The sequence below is a fragment of the Equus asinus genome, chromosome 20, assembly GCF_041296235.1.
Source record: "Equus asinus isolate D_3611 breed Donkey chromosome 20, EquAss-T2T_v2, whole genome shotgun sequence".
In the NCBI taxonomy this organism is placed as follows: Eukaryota; Metazoa; Chordata; class Mammalia; order Perissodactyla; family Equidae; genus Equus; species Equus asinus.
The window spans coordinates 17,484,394-17,504,206 of record NC_091809.1 but is presented as its reverse complement, the minus strand read 5'-3'; the positions used below and the strand labels follow the sequence as shown (position 1 = coordinate 17,504,206).

The window sequence follows — 19,813 nt, the reverse complement described above, 5'->3', positions numbered from 1 at the left end:
TGCCTGCACTGGTCCACCGAGAGTGCGATGGGCTGGCCCTAGTGGGGAGATGCAGGACATGAGAAGTGGTCAGAGTTTGGATCAGTTTCGAAGGCAAAGCTGATGGTGCAACAGGCTAGGCTGGCGCACTGGATGTGGGCGTGAGAGAGAGCAGGCAAGCGTGCCTCCAGAGGTGTCTGGGCTCTGAAGGATGGAGCCAACCGCCACGGGAGGACGGTGGGGGCGTGGCGTGGGTGGGGGACCATTCGATCAGCTTTGGACCTGCGAGGGCCCCGCGTGGAGAGGGAGGGAAGGCACTTGGCCGTGTGGTCTGTGCTGGAGAGGCGAACTTGGGAGCCGTCCCAGGTGGACCGGAGGGGAGGAGGAAGGGCAGCCAGTGTCTAGAGGTTTCTGGAGTGAGGAAGATTCGGGAAGGAAAGGGAGCCGATACAGTGGGCGGGAAGCCAGGAGAACAGAGCGAATCAAAGAAGAGGGGCCACCCCTGGGTCACAGGCTGCGATGCGTCCTGCAAAACCAGCCCTGGAGGGAGACGCTGGCATTTAGCAACGTGGGGGTCATCGGTGACGACGGTAGAAACGCTTCCACAGGCTGAAGAACAAATGGGAGGGAGAAGGTGTGTGTATGGATCACTTTGCTTTGGGCAAAGGGTGCAGAGAAATGGGGCAGGGGCTTGAGTGAAGGGGGTGCTCAGATTAGTTTTTTTTCCTTTTAGCTGGAAGATGCCCATGAGAATGGCTGTAATTCAAAACCAAAATGTAAGGTGTTAGTAAGCATGTGGAGAAATTAGAAGGCTCGTACGATGCCAGTGGGAATGTAAAATGACGCGGCCACCGTGGGAAACACTTCGGTGTTTCCTCAAAAGTTAATCAGAATTACTAGAATTACCATGTGATCTGGCAATTCCACTCCTAGAAATATGCCCCTAAAGAACGGAAAACAGGTCTCTAGACAAATACTTGGATGCAAATGTTGATAGCAGCAGTATTCACAAGAGCTCCAAGATGGAAACAACCCAAGTGGCCATCAGTGGGTGAATGGATCAGCAAATAGGGTGCGTTCGTATAGCGGAATATTACCCAGTCATGAAAAAGAATGTTCTGGTACAGCATGGATGGACCTTGAAAACATGATGCTAAGTGAAAGAAGCCAGACACAAAAAGTCACATAGTAAGATGTGATTCTATTTATGAATCTGTTTATATGAAATGATTCTATTTATATGAAATGTCCAGGATAGGTAAATGCATAGAGACAGAAAGCTGATTAATGGTTGCCAGGAGCTGGGGGTGGTGGGGAGCAGAGAATGGGGAGCAGCTTCCTAATGAGTATGTGGTTTTATTTTGGGGTGCTGAAAAAAAATTTTTAAGACTATTTTTTTTAGATCAGTTTGCTGTTTGTGGCAAAATTAAGAGGCAAGTACAGAGATTTCCCATTGATTCCATATCCTGGCACATTCACAGCCTCCCTGACTAACAACACCCCCCACCAGAATCTGATGAATAATTTTTTACTATTTGTTTGATGCAATTTTTTGTTATAACTGATCCACCTACGTTGATCCATTGTCATCTCCCAGAGTCCATGGTTGACATAGGGTTCACTCTTGGTGTTGTACATTCTGTGGGTTTCAACAAGTGTGTAATGATGTGTAACCAGCATTAAGTTATCAGAGAGAGTATTTTCACTGCCCTGAAAATCCTCTGTGCCCCACCTGTTCCTCCCTCCCCCAGCTCCTGGCAGCCACTGATCTTTCACTGTCTCCGTCGTTCTGCCTTTTCCAGAATGTCATAGAGTTGGAATCATCCAGGATGTTGCCTCTTCAGATCAGCTTCTTTCACTCAGTCATACACTTTTAAAGTTCCTCCATGTCTTTTCATGGCTTGAGAGCGCATTTCTTTTTAGCGCTGACCAAAATCCCATTGTCCCACAGTTGATTTATCCCTTTGCCTACTGCAGGACATCTTGGTGGCTTCCATGTTTTGGCAATTATGAGTAAAGCTGCTAGAAACATCCACATGCAGGATTTCTGTGGACATAACTCTCAACTCCTTTGAGTAAATACCAAGGAGCATGAGTCCTGGATCACGTGGTAAGAGTATGTTTAATTCTGTAAGAAATGGCCAAACTGTCTTCTAAAGTGGCCACGCCCTTTTGCGTTCCCCCCAGCAGTGAATGAGAGTTCCTGTTGCTCACACCCTCGCCAGCATGGGGTGTTGTCAGGGTTCTGGATTTTGGTCATTCTCATAAGTGTGCAGTGGAATCTCGTTGTTTTATTTTTTTAAATTTTTAAAAATTTCTTTTGAGGAAGATTAGCTCTGTGCTAACATCTGCTGCCAATCCTCCTCTTTTTGCTGAGGAAGACTGGCCCTGAGCTAACATCCATGCCCATCTTCCTCTACTTTATACGTGGGACCCCCACCACAGCATGGCCTGCCAAGCGGTGCCATGTCCACACCCGGGATCCAAAACAGCGGACTCCGGGCCACCCAGAAGCAGAACGTGCGAACTTAACTGCTGCGCCACCGGGCCGGCCCCACCTGGCTTCATTTTAAATGAGGTTTCCTTAGGGGCCGCCCTGGCCCAGGTGTTTAAGTTCCTGCGCTCCACTCCTTCCGGCCCAGGGTTTCACCGGTTCGGATCCTGGGTGTGGACCTAGCGCCACTCATCAAGCCACGCTGAGGCGGCGTCCCACATAGCACAACCAGAAAGACCTATAACTAGAATATACAACTAGGTACTGGGGGGCTTTGGGGAGGAGAAGAAGAAAAGGAAAGAAAAATAAGATTAGCAACAGATGTTAACTCAGGTGCCAATCTCTAAAAAAAATTAATAAATAAATAAATCAGATTCCCCTTTATTAATTTTCACAACAGTTTTGTGAATGTACTAAACGCCAGTGACGCTTCGTTTTAAATAGTTAATTTTACGGTATGTGGATTTCACCTCAATAATAAAACCAAACCCAACCCCCCCAAAAGTAGAAGACGAATCAGCATATTTGTGTGCTGATAATAATCGGGTACAGGGGGAGAGTGGCTGGAGCGGCTCCTTGCATAGGCGGCTCGGGTTTGCCTTGGGTTCAGGGCAAATTATCTCAAAGCTGCAGGACAGAAGGGTGGGCAGGCGTTTGCGTCTCGGTGCTTGACGGGGGTGGCGGCTATGGAAGTTTTTTCCTGCTGGTTTCTGCTTTCTCAGGGATGAGAAATTTCCGCCACAAAGATTGGTAAAACAGAGGAATGATGTCGGTACAGGGAAGAAATCGCCGGGGCTTGGGTGCACGTTTTTCCAGCCCCTTAAAGAAAGCTGCAAGGCGGGAAACCACCCGTAGGTGGCGCGCTCTCCCCGCACCTGTCGCCCGGCTTCACCCAGCCCGGCTTTGCCTTTACACCACGTGCTTATTATTGGGGCTTATTTGGCGGTTCCTCCGCGGCGTCTAGGCACTCTCTTTTGTCTCGACCCTTCCTCAATCTCTTTTCCATCAAGGAGCATTTACCTTTGTGGGGGTTTTTCACCGTAAAATATACATAACATGGAATTTACTGTTTTAACCGTTTCGAAGTGTACAGTTCGGTAGCATTAATTACGTTCACCTTGTGCAACCATCGCCACCATCCATCCCCAGAGCTTTCTTCATCTTGCAAAAGTGAAACTCTGTCTCCATCCCTCGCTCACTCCCCAGCCCCCTCCCCCAGCCCCTCCTTCCTACTTGCTGTGTCTCTGAATTGACTCCTCTGGGGACCACACATAGGTGCAATCAGACAGTGTCTGTGTCTTTGTGACTGGCTTATTTCACTTACATAATGTTTTCAAGGTGCATGCATGTTGTAGCATGTGTCAGAATTTCTGTATTTTTTTTAAAGGTGAATTCCTCTGTTTCTTCACACTTAGGAACCGAACAAGTCTTTTCAACTGTGCTAGTAATTTTCTGCAGCTCGTTTCTGCTTTTGCTGATGCTCTGCTTACAGACTTGCAAGGCTGTTGGGTGGCTGCCCCAGTCCTGGGTCTGCATAAGCCGATCTTTCTCAGGTCTGAGTTCTAGAACACACACATAGTACCTACGTCAGACGCGAGGGCATCAGCTGACAGAGATAAATTACACGGGCTTTCCGAGGTTGGCTCGCCTGGGCTTTTCTGGCCAAATTGTACTCAGTCATGACGTAATTGTCCCCCTATGCTGCGAGACCCAGCAGCATTTTATTTAGGATTTCGGCTTCTACGGACATTATTGCAAACTGGTCTGAATTTTCCTATTCTGTCCTAGTCTTACCTATTTTTGTTTTTATTGAGGTGAAATTCATGTAACAAAATTAACCATTGGACGGTGAACAATTCAATGGCATTTAATGCACTCAGGATGGTGTGCAACCACCATCTCTGTCTAGTTCCAACATATTTCTGTCGCCCCCAAATCCCCATTCAGCAGTTGCTGCCAGCCCCTCCCCTTCCCCCATCCCCAGGAACCACCAGTCTGCTTTCTGTCACTGTGGGTTTACTGATTCTGGACATTTCATACAAACAGAATCATGTAATGTGTCGCCTTCCGTGTCTGGCTTCTGTCACTCAGCGTCGTGTTTTTGCGGTTTATCCATGTCGTAGGCCTATCTGATTTTATGGGGGCTGGCCGGTGGCGTAGTGGTTAAGTTCTGGCAGCTCCTCTTTGGCAGCCCTGGGGTTCGCAGGTTCGGATCCCGGCTGCGGACCCAGCACCCCTCATTAAGCCACACTGTGGCAGGGCCCCACATAAAATAGAGGAAGATTGTCACAGATGTTAGCTCATCGACAATCTTCCTCACACACACACACACACGCACGGTTGATTTTAAATCCTCTAGGTTTTTAGAGAGAGGTAGTTTGTCCCCCCCTTATTTCCATCTCGTTCACATTTATGGGTCTAGTCAAGTTTTCTCATTTCTCTTGGTACAATTTTTGCATTTTATGTTTTCCCATAAATGTCTTCATTTCAGCTTGATTTTCAAATTTATTGGCATATAGTTGTGCTTTTTTTTTTTTTTTACCACCTTCACCTGTTTTGCACCCCCCACCCCCCTCTCTGGCAACCCCCAATCTGTTTATCTTTGATTCATGTTCATTTTCTTGTTTGTTGGTTGGTTTTGAGGGTCCGTCTATAAGTGAGATTGTACACTATTTGTCTTTCTCTGGCTGACTTATCTCACTGAGCATGACGCCCTCAAGGTCCATCCATGTTGTCGCAAATAGCTGGATTTCCTTCCCTTTTATGGCTGAATAGTATTCTAGCGTATATAGATACATCACATTTTCTTTATCCTTTCATCCTTCGATGGACACACGTCCTGGCTATTGGAAATCATGCCGCAATGAACATGGGGAGGCAGACATCTTTTCAAGATAGTGATTTGGTTTCCTTCAGATAAATACCCAGAAGTAGAATTGCTGTGTCATATAGTATTCCTATTTTTAATTTCTTGAGGAACCTCCATACTGTTTTCCTTAGTGGCGGCACCAGTTTGCACTCCCACCAGCAGTGTGGGAGGGTTCCCTCTTCTCTGCATCCTCACCAACACTTGTTATCTCTTGTCATCTTGACATATAATTCTTAACCTTCTCTCATATATATATGTAATTTTTTAAAAGATAGGCAGCTGAGCTAACATCTGTTGCCAATCTTCTTTTTCTTCTTCTTCTCCCCAAAGCCCCCGGGGTACGTAGTTGTATATTCTAGCTGTATGTCCTTCTGGCTCTGCCATGTGGGACACTGCCCCAGCATGGCTTGATGAGCGGTGCGATGTCTGTGCCCAGGATCCGAAGTGGTGAAATCTTGGGCCGCTGAAGCGGAGCACATGAACTTAACCACTTGGCCACGGGGCCGGCCCCTCATATATATATATATATATATATATATTTATTTATTTATTTATTAATAAATAATTTATTTTGAGGAAGATTAGCCCCGAGCTAACATCTGCTGCCAATCCTCCACTTTTTGCTGAGGAAGACTGGCCCTGAGCTAACATCCATGCCCATCTTCCTCTACCTTATATGTGGGACGCCTACCACAGCATGGCTTGCCAAGCGGTGTGTAGGTCCACACCCCGGGTCTGAACCAACGAACCCCAGACCCCCAAAGTGGAACATGTGAACTTAACCACTGCGCCACGGGGCCAGCCCCTCCTCATATACATTTTTAAAGTCTCCTCATTTCCCTTTTGCTCATTCTCTCTAGATGTTTATCTTAATGGTTTTCCCAAAGAGCCAGAGTTTGGTGTTGTGCTTGCCACTTTTATTGCTTTGCCCTCTGTGTTGATTCCTGCTTTAACCTGTGGCACTTCCTTCTTTTCTCATGTCGTTGGCTTTTCTCTCTTGTGCACTTCCTGGTCTCGTGCCGGGTCATCTCTCTGGCTGAGCTCAGCCTCGCTCTGTGGGAGTGCCTGGCTGGGAACCTGTTGTCCGGCCGGGAGGTCCTGGCCAGGCTGATGGACTCTCAGTCCTAGATCATCAGTCTAGGGTCTGCATCGGTGAGGCCAGGCTTTGCAGGACCAGGTGGGGAGGGGCTGGGGGCTCAAAGGCACAGGCAAAGGGTGTTGCCTCTCCTGGGGGTGAAGCCAGTTGAAGAGGAGATGGGGCAATCTGAGAAGGCTTCCTGGAGGAGTAACCTTGCCTGGGTTGAGAGGTGAGGTGGGAGTAGGCCTTAAAAGGTGCGCTTTCAGCACCTTGGAGAGGGCCCATGGGCCCTCCTATAGGCCCCCTACAAAGAAGGCACCCAAACCTCTAAAGAATAGAACCTAACCCCTACGGAGAATGCACAGGAACATAGGCGTGATAATACGTGTGAGCCCACAGGACACAGGACAGCATGCCTAAGTCACATGACGACACACTCTGGGGAACAGGAGCGCGTGCAGGCTGTAAGCAGCACGGGCCTCAATGAACATCACAACACATCCCACCTGAAAAGAGATCCTCAAATACTTAGATATGAATGATCATAGTGGCGCTATTCACGACAGCCAAGACGGAAGCAACCGGAGTGTCCATCCGGGGGGAACGGATAAAGAGGATGCGACACAGCCACACAGTGGAATAGTATTCAGCCATCAAAAGGAGCAAAGGCTACCGCAATAGCATGATGACCCTAGAAGACATGATGCTCAGTGAAAGAAGCCAGAGAGAATAGGTCACATAGTGTACGACTGATTCCATTTGTATGAAACATCCGGAATAGGTAAATCCACAGACACGGAAACAAAGTGGGTGGTTGTCACGGGCTGGAGGAGGAAGGGGCAGGCAGTGACTGCTCCATGGGTATGGTGTTTCCTTTTGGGGGATGAAAATGTTCTGGAACTAGACAGAGGTGTCGGTTACACAACGTTGAGTGTCCTAAATGTCACGTAATCATGAATTTCACCTCAATTAAAAAATTGGTCATAAAAAAACCTCTCCCGCCGTTTCCATAGGTTTGGCACGTGGAAGGAGAATTTTGCGTGTTCTAGTCTGCACGCTGTGACCTACACGCTTCCTTGTGTGCGGTTCTTGAAACACAGCACATATAAAAAAGTGTTTTTTTAGACAAAATGATTCATAAGAAACACGTCACGAACCGTTGCCAAGTGAACACCTGCTGACACCCTCTCTTCAGTGACCAAGCGCGTTCTCCCATTTTGTTTTGTTCTGTGAATTTTGGCAAATATGAAAAAGGGAGAAATGTTAATAGAAAAAAGAAAATAATAATCCTCGATATTTCTCCCACCCCAAATTAATTACTGTTAATATTTTGATATATTTGCTTCCACTATTTTATTTATATTCTTAAAAAATATAGAGATAGGGGCCAGCTTGGTGGTAAACTTGTTAGTTCATGTGCTCTGCTTTGGTGGCCCAGGGTTTGCAGGTTCGGATCCCAGGCATGGACCTAGCACCACTTGTCAAGGCATGCTATGGTGGCGTCCCACATAAAATAGAGGAAGATTGGCAACACATGTTAGCTCAGGGCCAATCTTTCTCACACACAAAAAACAAATATATATATATATATATACACACACAAATAATTTAGAAATAAATGCATCTTTAAAAAGTAGCAAGTTCTAATAAAATGAATCTGCTTTCTGGTCTCTATCCTTCATCTCAGCCCCAATTAAGTAGCTTTTAGTCCATATTAAATACTGTTATTACATATATATAGAAAATGCAAAATATTTTTATGTAGATGTCATGGTTCTATATGTATTTTTGCAACTTTCTTTTACTCAACTGTTTTTGGTATCACTTCATGTTGATAATATGCATGTGATTCATGTGCATTTTATTAATACATTTCCATATTACTGGGCTTTGGGGTGGTTTTTCCTCTTTTCCTCCCTCTACTTCCTCAGGGCATCCTGAGATGCTGGCTAGTGGGGTCAGTGTGGTTTCGCTTTTTTTAATTAGCGCTTAATTGTCTTCCAAAATGACTTGTGTCAATTTCCACTCCAACTCCCCCAACCCAGGAGGATACCATTTCCCCCACAATCTCATTAATCTTTGATATTATCAAACTTAAAGAGATTTTTTTCCAACCTCATGGTTGGAAAATAAGTCTCACGGCCATTTCAGTAGGCGTTTTCCTGGTGACTAGTGAGGCTGATTGTCTTGTTATTATTTTTTTTAATAGACTTTATTTTCTACAGCAGTTTTAGGTTCATAGAAAAATCGAGCAAGAAAGACAGTTTCCATACGCCCCCCGCACACAGGCACAGCCTCCCACACAATCAACATGGCACTAGAGTGAGACGTTTGTTACAACTGATGAACCTATGTTGACATCATCACCCAAAGTGCAAAGGTGACATTAGGGGTCACTCTTGGTGTCGCACATTCTATGGGTTTGGACAAATATATAATGATGTGGATCCACAGAATAGTTTCACTGCCATCAACATGCTCTGTGCCCCACCCATTATTCTTCCTTCCCCTTCTAACCCTTTGGAGTCACGGATCTTTTTACTGCCTCATAGTTTTTCCTTTTCCAGAATGCCCTATAGTTGGAATCATACAATACGTAGCCTTTTCAGACCGGCTTCTTTCACTCAGTTATAGCATTTAACGTTCCTCCATGTCTTTTCATGGCTTGAGCGCTCATTTCGTTTTGCACTGAATAAGATTCCATTGTCTGGATGTCCCAGTTTATTTACCCATTCACCCAGTGAAGCACATCCTGGTGGTTTCCAGGTTTTGAAAATCACGAATAAAGCTGCTAGGAACATCTTTGTGCAGGGTTTTGTGTGGACGTGCATTTCGACTCTGTTGGGTAGCTCTCAAGAAGCACAGTTGCTGGATCATATGGTAAGAGTATGTTTAGTTTTGTAAGAAACCACCAAACTACCTTCCAAAGTGGCTGGACCATCTTGCATTGCCCCCAGCGGTGAATTAGAGTCCTGTAGCCCCACATCCTCACCAGCATGGGGGGTTGGCAGCGTTCTGGATTTGGGGCCATTCTAAGAGGTGTGTAGTGATATCTCCCTGTTGTTTTAATTTGCATTTATTTCCCTGATGACATATGACAAGTGATGACATAGGTGTTTTCATATGCTTATTTGCCATCTGTGTATCTTCTTTGGTGAGGTGTTAAGATCTTTGGCCCATTTTCTAACTGGGTTGTTTGTCATCTTCTTGTTGAGTTTTAAGAGTTTTTTGTATATTTTAGGTAACAGTCCTTTATCAGATGCATCTTTTGCCAATTTTTCTTCTAGTCTGTCTGTCGTCTCATTCTCTTGATAGCGTCTCTCACAGAGCAGAAAGTTTTAGTTCTAATCAAGTCCAGCTTATTGATTCTTTCTTTAATGGATCATGCCTTTTGCATTCTATCTAGTCATCACCAAACCCAAGGTCATCTAAGTTTTCTCCTGTTATCTTCTAGAAGTTTTAGAGTTTGCTTCTTACATTTACGTCTGTAATCCATTTTACAGTAATTTGTGAAGAGTATAAGGTGTGTGTCTAGATTCTTTTTTTTTCGCATTTGGATGTCCAGTTGTCCCACCAGCGCCATTTGCTTTGTTGTGTTGCCTCTGCTCCTCTGTCAATGATCAGTTGGCTGTATTTATGGGGGGTCTACTTCTGGGCTCTCTATCCTGTTCCCTTGATCTGTTTATTCTTTCACCAAGACCTTGTTCTCTTGATTGTTGTATCTTTATAGTAAGTCTTGACATTGGGCAGTGTCGGTCCTCCAACTTTGTCCTTCTTCAATATTGTGTTGGCTACTCTGTGTCTTTAGCCTCTCCATATAAATTTTAAAATCCGTTGGTCAATATCCACACACTCAGCTGCTGAGATGTTGATCGGAACTCCATGGAATCTGTAGACTGAGTTGGGAACCACTGACATCTTGACAATATCGAGTCTTCCTATCCATGAACATGGACTATCTCTCCATTTATTTATTTCTTCATTGATTTCTTTCATCAGAGTTTTGTAGTTTTCCTCACATAGAATCTGTACATGTTTTGTTAGATTTATACCAAAGTATTTTTAATTTGAGGCAGTGCTAATATAAATAGGGTTGTGTTCTTCATTTCAAATTCCACTTTTTAATTGCTGGTATATAGGACCACGACTGGCTTTTGTATATTAACTTTGTATCTTACAACATTGCTATAATGGCTCGTTAGTTCCAGGAGTTTTTAAAATTCTTTTGGCTTTTCTACAGAGATGATCATATCATCTGTGAATGAAGACAGTTTTATTTCCTCCTTCCCAATCTGTATCCCTTTTACTTCCTTTTCTTGTCTTACTGCATTAGCTAGAACTTCCGGTACAATGTTGAAAGGCAGTGGTGAGAGGGGACATCCTTGGTCCTGATCTTAGTGGGAAAGCTTCAAGTTTCTCACCATTAAGTATGATGCTAACTGTAGGTTTTTTTTGCTAGATATTCTTTATCAAGTTGAGGGCGTTCCTTTCTATTTTTAGTTTCCTGACTTTTCCATTTTTTTTTTTTTTATTGAGGTCATAATAGTTTACAACATTGTGAAATTTCAGTTGTGGTTCTTTCTCTCTTCTGTCTCATTCCCCATTGCCCTCTCGTCTCTCCTCTCCATCTTTCTGCCCATCTTCTCACGAGTCCTACTCTCACATCACATCCCCTCTCCAGCCTCCTAGTCCACTGCCTCTCTCGTCTCCTATCTCCGTATTCTCTCCAAGGCCTCTTTCCTCCCGTCCCGCCACATCCCTGCTTTCTCATTCCCGTGCTATCTGCAACTCTCCTCTCCACTGTTTGCTCCCCTGCCTCATCTTCCCAGTCCCTTTTTCCAGTATCTCTAATGCCTTTCTCTTGACTCTTTTCTCTGCCTTCCTTTCCCTCCAGCCTCGGCTCGCTCTGCCACCTCTCCCACATCCTGTCTCCCCTCTTTGCTGAGAAGCACCGAAGACAAGATGGGGACCTCTCTGTCTCTTGTGTCCTCAGCTCAGTCTTCACTTGTCTGTCTTCTCCCATCCCTCTGACCCCTTCTCCTCTTCCATCTCCCCTTCTAGCTGTTTCTTCTCTCTCAGATCTGCTCCTCTATCGTCCTCGGTTTCCCCTCCTTTCTCTCTCCCAGTGATCTGTCGTCTGTCTCTAACATGTTTCCTCTCCCGTGTGCCCCCCGTCCTCTGACGTCACCTGCTTCTCTCTTTTCCACGACTCTCCTCCTCTTCGGTGTTCCCCTGAAGGCAGCACGTCCTGGCCCTGCATGGGACCTTGTGGCTGTGACTTCTGGGGTATGGATGCAGGTCCCCCAGCTCAGTTGGGGGAGGGGGCACCTTTCTGTAGTGCTCCCAAAGAGACAGTGACCTCACCCAGGCCGACCCTTGGGAAGCCAGCAGGAGTTCCCCCCAGGTCCTATTTCACCACCTCCAGGGAGGCCCCAGGGACCATGAGGGTGGGGTCCTGCCAGCCTTGAGTGGGGGCTGCAAGAACGGGCAAGAGTCTCCCCTTTGTCCTTCTACCTGGCCTCTGACCTGTGTGACCTTGGGCAAGGACTTGCCCTGTGTGAGCCTACAACCTTCTCATCTGTCAGCTGGGGCTGAGGGCTGCCCTGGGCTGGAAGGAGGTGGCTTGGCCAAGACATTGGCTGGGAGTCAGGGACATGCCTGGCGGGCAGGTCTCCATGCACGGCTTGCTGTCTGCATCCCCTGGGGGGTGAGCACATGTCAGGGTGGCAGTGAATGTCCCACCCATGGGGAAGGGAAGGAGGGTCCTGGCTCCCTCGGGGCCTCTGGGTATGGACGAGGAGCTGTGACAGGGAGAAAGCTCTCGAGCAGAGAGTTCTGTTCCGTTCAAGTTTTATTGGACCCCTTTCAGCTCGGGGCTCTTCACAGGCCCCAGGCTGCAGCCTAGAGGTGGCTCTGACGGGCTGCAGCCTCCCGCTGCTGCCAGTGCCCCCAGCTCTGTCCAGTTGCCTGAGGGAAGGAGGGAGGGTGGGCAGAAAGAAGGGGATGGAGACAGATCATCAGCCCCCCCGACCCTGGGTGGGGCCCTCTCTGTCTCCACTGACCAGTCCAGCTGCCCCACAAATTCAAACCGCCGGGTGCTGGGGGCAGCCCCTCACGGCCGGTCCTCGGCCAGCTACGTGGCCGGCGTGTGCCCGTTGACCAGCCGCCCGGCTGCCCGCCTCCGAGGGCCGTCTGTGGGAGCTGCCCCGTTCTTCAGCTGCGGGTGCTCCTGGGCCGCCTCCCCGTCACTCGAGTCTGACTCCTCCACGTCGCTGCGAACGTCCTTTTCCATCTAGAGAGGCGGGAGTGGGGCGGCGCTCAGAGCACAGAGCAGGGCTGGGGGACGAGGCTGGAGCGGGGCTGGGGGCTCCAGAGAGGTGCCCCATCCTACCTGGCCCTTCTTCACAAAACTGTAGAGCATGCGAAGGATAAGGTAAGACCAGAACACGTGTAGCAGCTGCAGGACCGCCAGGAGCGTGTTGAAGAAATAGTAGGCAAAGAAGGGGCTCGAGTTGGCGATGGACTCGTAGTAGGTGGTATAGATGATCCTACGGCGGGCAGGAAGCGGGGCATCACCAGCTGCTGTGGCCCCCTGTCCCAGGGATCTCTGACTTGGGGGACCCTCCCTGCTCCAGAACCTTCTCTGGCTCCCCACTGCCCCCAGAGTGATACCTGTGTTCTCCAGCTGGGCACAAAGTGCCCCTATCACTTGATTATATGAAATTAGGAGACTGCACAAGTTTGCCGACCAGCCGGTCACAACCATGAACCCCAAGGGGGTGCTTAGTATCCTGCTTGCTCTCCCAGGTGACCCTTCACACCGTCTTCTCTCCTCAGACGCCCCCTTGCCCCTCACCTTCCCCAGACTGGCTGAAGGGCCACCTTGCCCAGGCAGCAGGTGCCCAGCTGGCCCTCGCTTCTCCCCGATGCTCTTTCCTCCTGTGCCATCAAGGACCCACGCTCCCGTCTCCCCTGGTCCCTCTGCAGGCTTCCCTGACCTGTAAACATCAGGGGGCCCCAGGACTGGGCCCCTCTGGCCACACCTGGTCCTGGGTGGCCCTGTTCAGTCTCGGGGCTGCAAAGACCAGACCTTGATATCCCTCCCCGGAACCTCAGCGTGGCGTGCACACTGCTTCCTCCATGACTTTTCTCAGGGTGTCTGCAGGTCCCTCAGACCCAGAGCTGAGCTCCTGATCCTCAGGCAGCAGCTCCGAGCCCTTTCCCACCTCATGAGCCTCAGGTCATCCTCCTGGGTCCACCCGCTTCTCCCCCTGCCACTGGTTCCCTGGCATCACGGCCCACCTGGACCAACGCCTGCGTAGGCCTCCCACTAGCTGTTGTCCCTGAAGCCACGAGAGGGCGCCGGTGAGCACCTGAGTTAGGTCCTCACCCCTCCCCTGCTCAGAACGCTCCATGGCTCTCATCTCCCTTGGGATAAAAGCCCAAGTTCTCCCCTGGCCCATAAGGCCCTGCATACTCTGCCCCGTCCCCTTTCTGCCTTCTCCTCCTCCCTCTCTCCCCCTTGCTCACTCTGCTCCAGCCACATGTGGCCTCCTGGCTGTTCCTCCAACATGCCAGGCAAGGTCCTGCCTCAGGGCCTTTGCACATGCTGTTCCCTCTGCCTGGACCACTCTTCCGTTGTGATCAGGATTCTCTTCCTTGCCTCCCTCCAGCCTCTCTGTACAAATGCTGTCAGTGAGGCCTTCCCTGACCGTCCCAATGCCAACTACCCACACACTTCTTGTCTCTGCAACTTTATGTTCTCCCCGACATGCTCTATATTCTACTTGTCTGCCTCATTTATTAAATCGCCCCACGTCAGCTCCACACGAGCAGGGATCTTCATGGGCTCCCTCTGCTGGCAGAGGCTCAGCAAACCTACTGGTGGGCTGGTGGCCAACCCTGCCTCCCCCTCCATATTCCAGGCACACGGGGGAATGATGACAGAGCCCAGTTTCCTGTCTCTCCTACCTCTGGGCCTTCGCATATGCTGTGCCCTGTGCCAAGAACACCCTTTCTTGCCTCCTCCTGGAAGCCCCCCAGCCAACACCCCCAGCTCCCTGGGTCTGAACCAAGGGTGAGGCAGGCCTGGATCTCAGCCACCCCCGCCTCCTCCCCAATGCCCCGCCGGAGGGCTGACTCACTGGGTGGGGAAGAGCACGAGGCGGGTGTAGAAGAAGACCAAGGAGAAGACGACGAAGAGGGTGTCGCACACCCTCCGGAAGTGTGTGTAGTTGAACATCTTACAGGCCTGGGGAGGGCAGCAGAGAAAGGGACTCAGGCGGTGGGGGCAGGGGAGCCGGGTGGGAGGGGGCCGCGCAAGCCGGGGGCCTCGTTCAGGGCAAAGGCCCGCGGGGCCAGGCCAGGTGTGCAGGGGGCTCTTATCTCCAGGGACGGCCGCAAGGTGAAAGAGTGTGCGAGAGGCTGCTTCTCTCTGGCAGCAAGGAGGGGCGGGGCCTCCCCTCCCAGGAGGACTGAGGGGCGGGGCCTCCCCTCCCAGGAGGACTGAGGGGCGGGGCCTTCCCTCCCAGGAGGACTGAGGGGCGGGGCCTTCCCTCCCAGGAGGACTGAGGGGCGGGGCCTTCCCTCCCAGGAGGACTGAGGGGCGGGGCCTCACCCCCCAAGAGGCCTGAGAGGGGCAGAGCTTCCCCTCCCAGGAAAGGTGAGAGGGGCGGGGCCTCCCCTCCCAGGAGGACTGAGGGGCGGGGCCTCATCTCCAGGGCACTGGGCGGGCAGGGCAGGGCAGGGCCGGGAGGGCGGCCAGGAGGCATCAGGTGGGCTCACCTCCAGGAGGTAGTCGGAGGAGTCGTGCAGCAGCAGCACCAGAGAGCCGATGCGCAGCAGGTTGGCGCTGTAGGAGAAGGTGATCAGGGTGATGGTCACGAAGTGGTGGACCACCTGCTCCTTGAAATCCTGCGGGAGATGGTGGGTCACAGCTGGGACAAAGCTGTGAGGGCTGGCAGCGGGCCCTGGCAGGGGCTGGGCTGGTCTCTGGACCCGGCGGACTCCTGCCTGAGGCACCAGGGGATCTCGGGGCGTGGGGTGGGGCCACCCCTCCCTACTTGCGATTGAGATGTGACTCCCCCGGGGCATCACTTCCCCAGCCGGACTTTTGGCCTGGCCTCACCTTGCGCTTGATGTCGAAGGGCAGCGTGATCAGCAGGGAGGTGTAGAAACTCAGCTCCAGGAGGTACCAGCGGTACAGGGCCAGCTTGAGGGGCTGTGGCAGGGTGGGCAAGGTTAGCTGTGGGGAGTGGAGGCTGCAAGGGGAGTAGAGGCTGCACGTGCCGGGGTAGAGGTCAGGGCCCTCCCAGTTCGCTCACAACCAGGACAGACACTTGAATCCCAGTGAGGGAAGAGGTGTGAGCTCCCCGTCCCTGGAGGTAATCAAGGGCAGTGGTTTCGTGGCAGCTCCTGCTCCGAGTTTCCTGAGTCCTGGCCCCTGTCCATTCCAGTAGAGGCAAAACTAGAGAGTGGGACCCGGAGAGGAATGCCAGTGTGACGGCCAGGTTGGGCTCTCCTGCCCGTGGCTGCAGGAACTGGCCACCCTGAGCCTCCCACAGCCACTGAGCACACCCTGTCACACACCTGGTTTGGGTAATTGTCCCAGCACATCGCCGGCGTCCACAGCCACGATTCCTGCGGGAACACGGGAGTCTGAGGCTGCCCCGAGGTGGGACCCCAGCATCCCTCCCATTCTTCGGGGCTCCCCTGGCCCTCCAGCTGTGGCTCTCACTCAGCCTGCTCCTTCCTGTCTGGTTACATCTCTGCTCTCACTCTAGACCGAGGGCTCCTTCACTGTAGAAGGCCCAGCCCCTGTGCACAGTAGGTCTTCAACAGGCGCCCACTGAGTGGACATTCCCACCGTGACCTTACCTAGTTGCCTCCCCTCTCTCTGTGCCTTTGCACATGTCCCCTCTGCCTGCACCCCTGCCCACCACCCCATCCAGGCCTGGCACATAGTAGGTGCTTGTGGGTGTGTGGGGGGCAGGACTACTCACGTGGTAGAGGACCCAGAGGCCGCCGAGGAAGGAGCAGAGATAGAAGGCAAACCTCCAGCTGCAGATGGGGAGGGAGCCGGTGAGGCAGTGGCCGGAAGCGCAGACCCCCTCACCTACCCCCACACACCCCTCCACAGCCCCCCTGGGCTCACCTGGCCTCACAGAACTTCTTGGTCAGGCAGGGCCGGTCCTGGTTCCGGCGTCTCCGGAACCAGCGCTGGGTCTGCCGCAGTGTCAGGCCACACCGGGCTGCCAGGAGGGCCAGCTGGGGCTGGGGAGGGGGTGACGGGGGCCCGGGTCACAGAGGCGGCTTCCCACCCCTGTCCCAGGACATGCAGGCCCCACGTGGGTCTCCCTAAAACCCCTGGGCCTTATGAGAACCCAGCCCTGTTCACAGGACAGGCAGGTGACGGATGGGGGCTGGGGGCGGCTCCCCCTAGAGATAGGTGGCACCCCCACCCCAGGCAGGCAGCTGAGACCTTGCCCCCCATCCCTGCCCTCAGAGAGCAACTGAGGAGGGAGACAACAGGCTCCCTGTGGCCCTCTGGACCCAGCCCAGCGCCACCCACAGCCCAGCCCTGCCCACTGGGCAGCCACACCAAATATGGGACTACAGGGAGGGTCAGAGGACCGCCTCTGGGCTGGGGGGACCCCCAGAACAGCCAGGCTTTCTCTTCCTCGCCAGCACAGAAGAGACCTCTGCTCCTCGTCCCCATATCTCAGGATCCACCCCTTGGGCAGCTGGGCCCGTTGACGGGGCTCCCGGTGGGGTGAGGGTGGGGGCACTGTGGGGGTGCCAGCAGCTGCCCTGGGCTTTCCCTGTCCTGAGCCACATACCACCCCCCTGGCCGCATCCACACGGCGGCCACGCGGGCCGACGGCGATGGAGGCGGGCTCTCACCTCCTTGGGCTTCCCCCCTTCCGTGAGGAAATGCTTCTCCAGGGTGGGGTTCGGCTTCAGCGGCTTCCTGGCCTGATCCCGCACCCCCAGCCACCGGCTCAGGGGCAGGCCGACGAATCTGGGTGCAGGGGAGACAGAGCCCATTGGTTCCAGTGAGAAGGGATGGACGCCCTACCGGTGAGGGCACAGGCTCAGAGGGGCCGGGTCACATCCTGGGACCCTGGAGGGCAGCCTGGCTGCTGCACTGGGTCAAACGGAAGGGAGCTGGACGGGTCTTCAGGATGGGGGTGGGAGGCCAACTTTTGGGGTGCCCGAGTACCTTCACCCAATGCCATACCAGGAACGAGAGTTCCCCTACTGCCTGCCTCACGGTGGCCTGGGTCCTGGTCTGCCCCCCGCGGGGCTGGGGACTCCCCCTCAGGCCTCGGTCCTCCAAGCATCCTCCACTCCAGCGTGGACACTTCGAGGAGCTGGGTCCCCAGTCAATTACCACACTGCCCACAAGGGGGCCCCCAGGCCAGAGGTCAGGACCGAATTTCATATCCCGCATCCCAACGTCCGCTTTCATTTGGGGAAACTGAGGCTTGGAGCAGTGGAGCAAGGGACGCATTCCAGACTCAACCATGATGGGGGGAGGGGACTGAGGTTTGCTGAGCGCTTACGATCTGTCAAGCTTGGGTCCAAGTCCACATTATACGCTGGCTCACTGAACTGTATTACCATGGTCCCCATTGTCCTGATGGGCACCAGAGGCTCAGAGAGGTCAGAGATGTGCCCTGGGTGACTCAGTGAGTAGGTGGCAGACCTGGAGTTCCAACCCAAGACTCACTTTCCCTTAAGAATGGGAAAAGCCCTGCCTTCGACCCTGGGAAAGCTACTCCCACCTGCACTGCCCTTTGGAGGGGCAACGGGCGCCTTTGGGATGTGTTAACACCCCCACTTCAGAAGAGGCCGTCAGTTAAATATGCAAACAGGCCTTGGGGCTCCAGCAGTGAACCGGGTCATTGTTGCACCCCCATTCCACCCTCCCCAGTCCTGCAGGAAAGCAGACTGGCCCTTTAAGGCCTGGCTGAATCAGGCCTCCCAGAATCCTTCAGGCAAAGCCTCAGGCCCAGCTGACCTCCCCGCTGTGTGACCTCAGGAAGGTCACTTGACCTCTCTGTGCCTCCATTTCCTCTTCTGTGAAACGGAGATAATAAGAGTAGGGCTAGGTAAGTTAAAACACGTCAACTGCTTAGAGCAAGGGTTGGCACAGAATAAGTGCTCATTCCCTGGGTCCCTGTGTCTAGCCTGTGTCCAGGGAGTCCAGACCCCAGGAAGCTCCTTGTGAGTGGGAGAGACAAAGCAAGGTGCAGAAGGCTCCCAGGTCCCCATAGTCCGCGCGGGACAGAGGGGGGACCCAAAGTGGGGTCTGGAGGTTGGTTAAGGGCTCTGTGGGGGGAGGGGCAGGGCAGGCATCCCTGGAGCCTTAAAGGAACCGCAGGACAGCGAGTGCAAAGGCCAGGTGATCACAAAGAAGATGCAGACCTGAAATCAGGGGTGAGGAGGGTAAGGATCCCTCAGCGTCAAGGGGGAACCTAGGGGGGCAGTAAGAGGGGGGCAGTGGGGAGGCCGGCGGGAAGGGGCCTGGCAAGGCGGGTCTGGGAGCTATGACCACAGCACCAGTCAAGTGGCAAAGAGTAGGACCACCGGGTATGGGGGGGACCCCAGGGATGGACGAACAGGGAAACCCAGTTCGGTGCAGCCTCTGGTCTCACAAATGACTGAAAATCCATGGGGCTTGGCAGCCGGGAGGTCGCTGGGGACCTGGGCAGGTGGCATGTACGCAGGGGCTGGGTGCCCTGTGGTGGGAGGCTGGGGGAGGGGAGGGGGCCCAAAAGGGGAGGCCGGGGGGCCGTGCTCCTTCCTTTGGCTACAGAGGGGAGCAAGAGGGATGGCGTTAGAAGGAGCCGGGGGGAGGAGTGGCGGGGGCTGAGGGAGGGGTGGCAGGGGGCGACGCAGAGGGGATGCGGAGGGAGGAGGCGTGGTGCAGGGTGAGGCAGGGGTGGTGGGAGATGAGGGAGGGGTGGCAGGGGGACGAGGCAGGGGTGTTAAGGGGACGAGGCACGGGTATTAGGGGGACAAGGCAGGGGTGGCGGGAAGGGAGGCAGGGGTGACAGCGGGACGAGGCAGGGGTGGTGGGGAGCGAGACAGGGGCTTGCCCAGAGGCCAGAGGGAGGAGGGAGCGGGCAGGACTTTCTCGCTTCCTGGCTGTGTGTGGCCTCTGCAGCTACGTCCCTGGTGAGCAAAGTGGGCACCCACACTCAGGCCCCACCCCGTCTTCTGAAGATGCTGCCACCCCACCCCAATAAGCCGGAAACCAGAAGAGCAGGGGGCAGGATGGGGCCCGGACAAAGCACTCTGGCTCAAGGCCAGGCCCCACCTGGGGACACATCAGGATGAAACTGCGTAGGACGTGAGCGCACAGGGTGGGCGCCGCATACACGTGAGC

At 52.8% G+C, this 19,813-nt stretch overlaps 1 protein-coding gene across 3 annotated transcripts in view; it reads right to left on the bottom strand.

Moving 5' to 3' along the window:
- Nucleotides 1–10,380: 10,380 nt before the first annotated feature.
- CERS4 (ceramide synthase 4) overlaps nt 10,381–19,813 on the bottom strand; it is a 28,946-nt gene continuing 19,513 nt past the window's right edge. For 2 of the 3 annotated variants that reach the window (XM_044753231.2, XM_070491888.1), the window contains exons 3-11: nt 17,323–17,440; nt 16,574–16,692; nt 16,422–16,479; nt 16,009–16,059; nt 15,548–15,640; nt 15,205–15,333; nt 14,565–14,671; nt 12,812–12,968; nt 10,381–12,712 (exon numbers count right to left, since the gene is read on the bottom strand). In XM_044753231.2, the coding sequence (XP_044609166.1) occupies nt 12,554–12,712; nt 12,812–12,968; nt 14,565–14,671; nt 15,205–15,333; nt 15,548–15,640; nt 16,009–16,059; nt 16,422–16,479; nt 16,574–16,692; nt 17,323–17,440 (991 nt within the window). In that variant the 3' untranslated portion in view covers nt 10,381–12,553. The remainder of the gene's footprint in view (nt 12,713–12,811; nt 12,969–14,564; nt 14,672–15,204; nt 15,334–15,547; nt 15,641–16,008; nt 16,060–16,421; nt 16,480–16,573; nt 16,693–17,322; nt 17,441–19,813) is intronic. The other variant, XR_011496123.1, reaches the window with a different exon arrangement.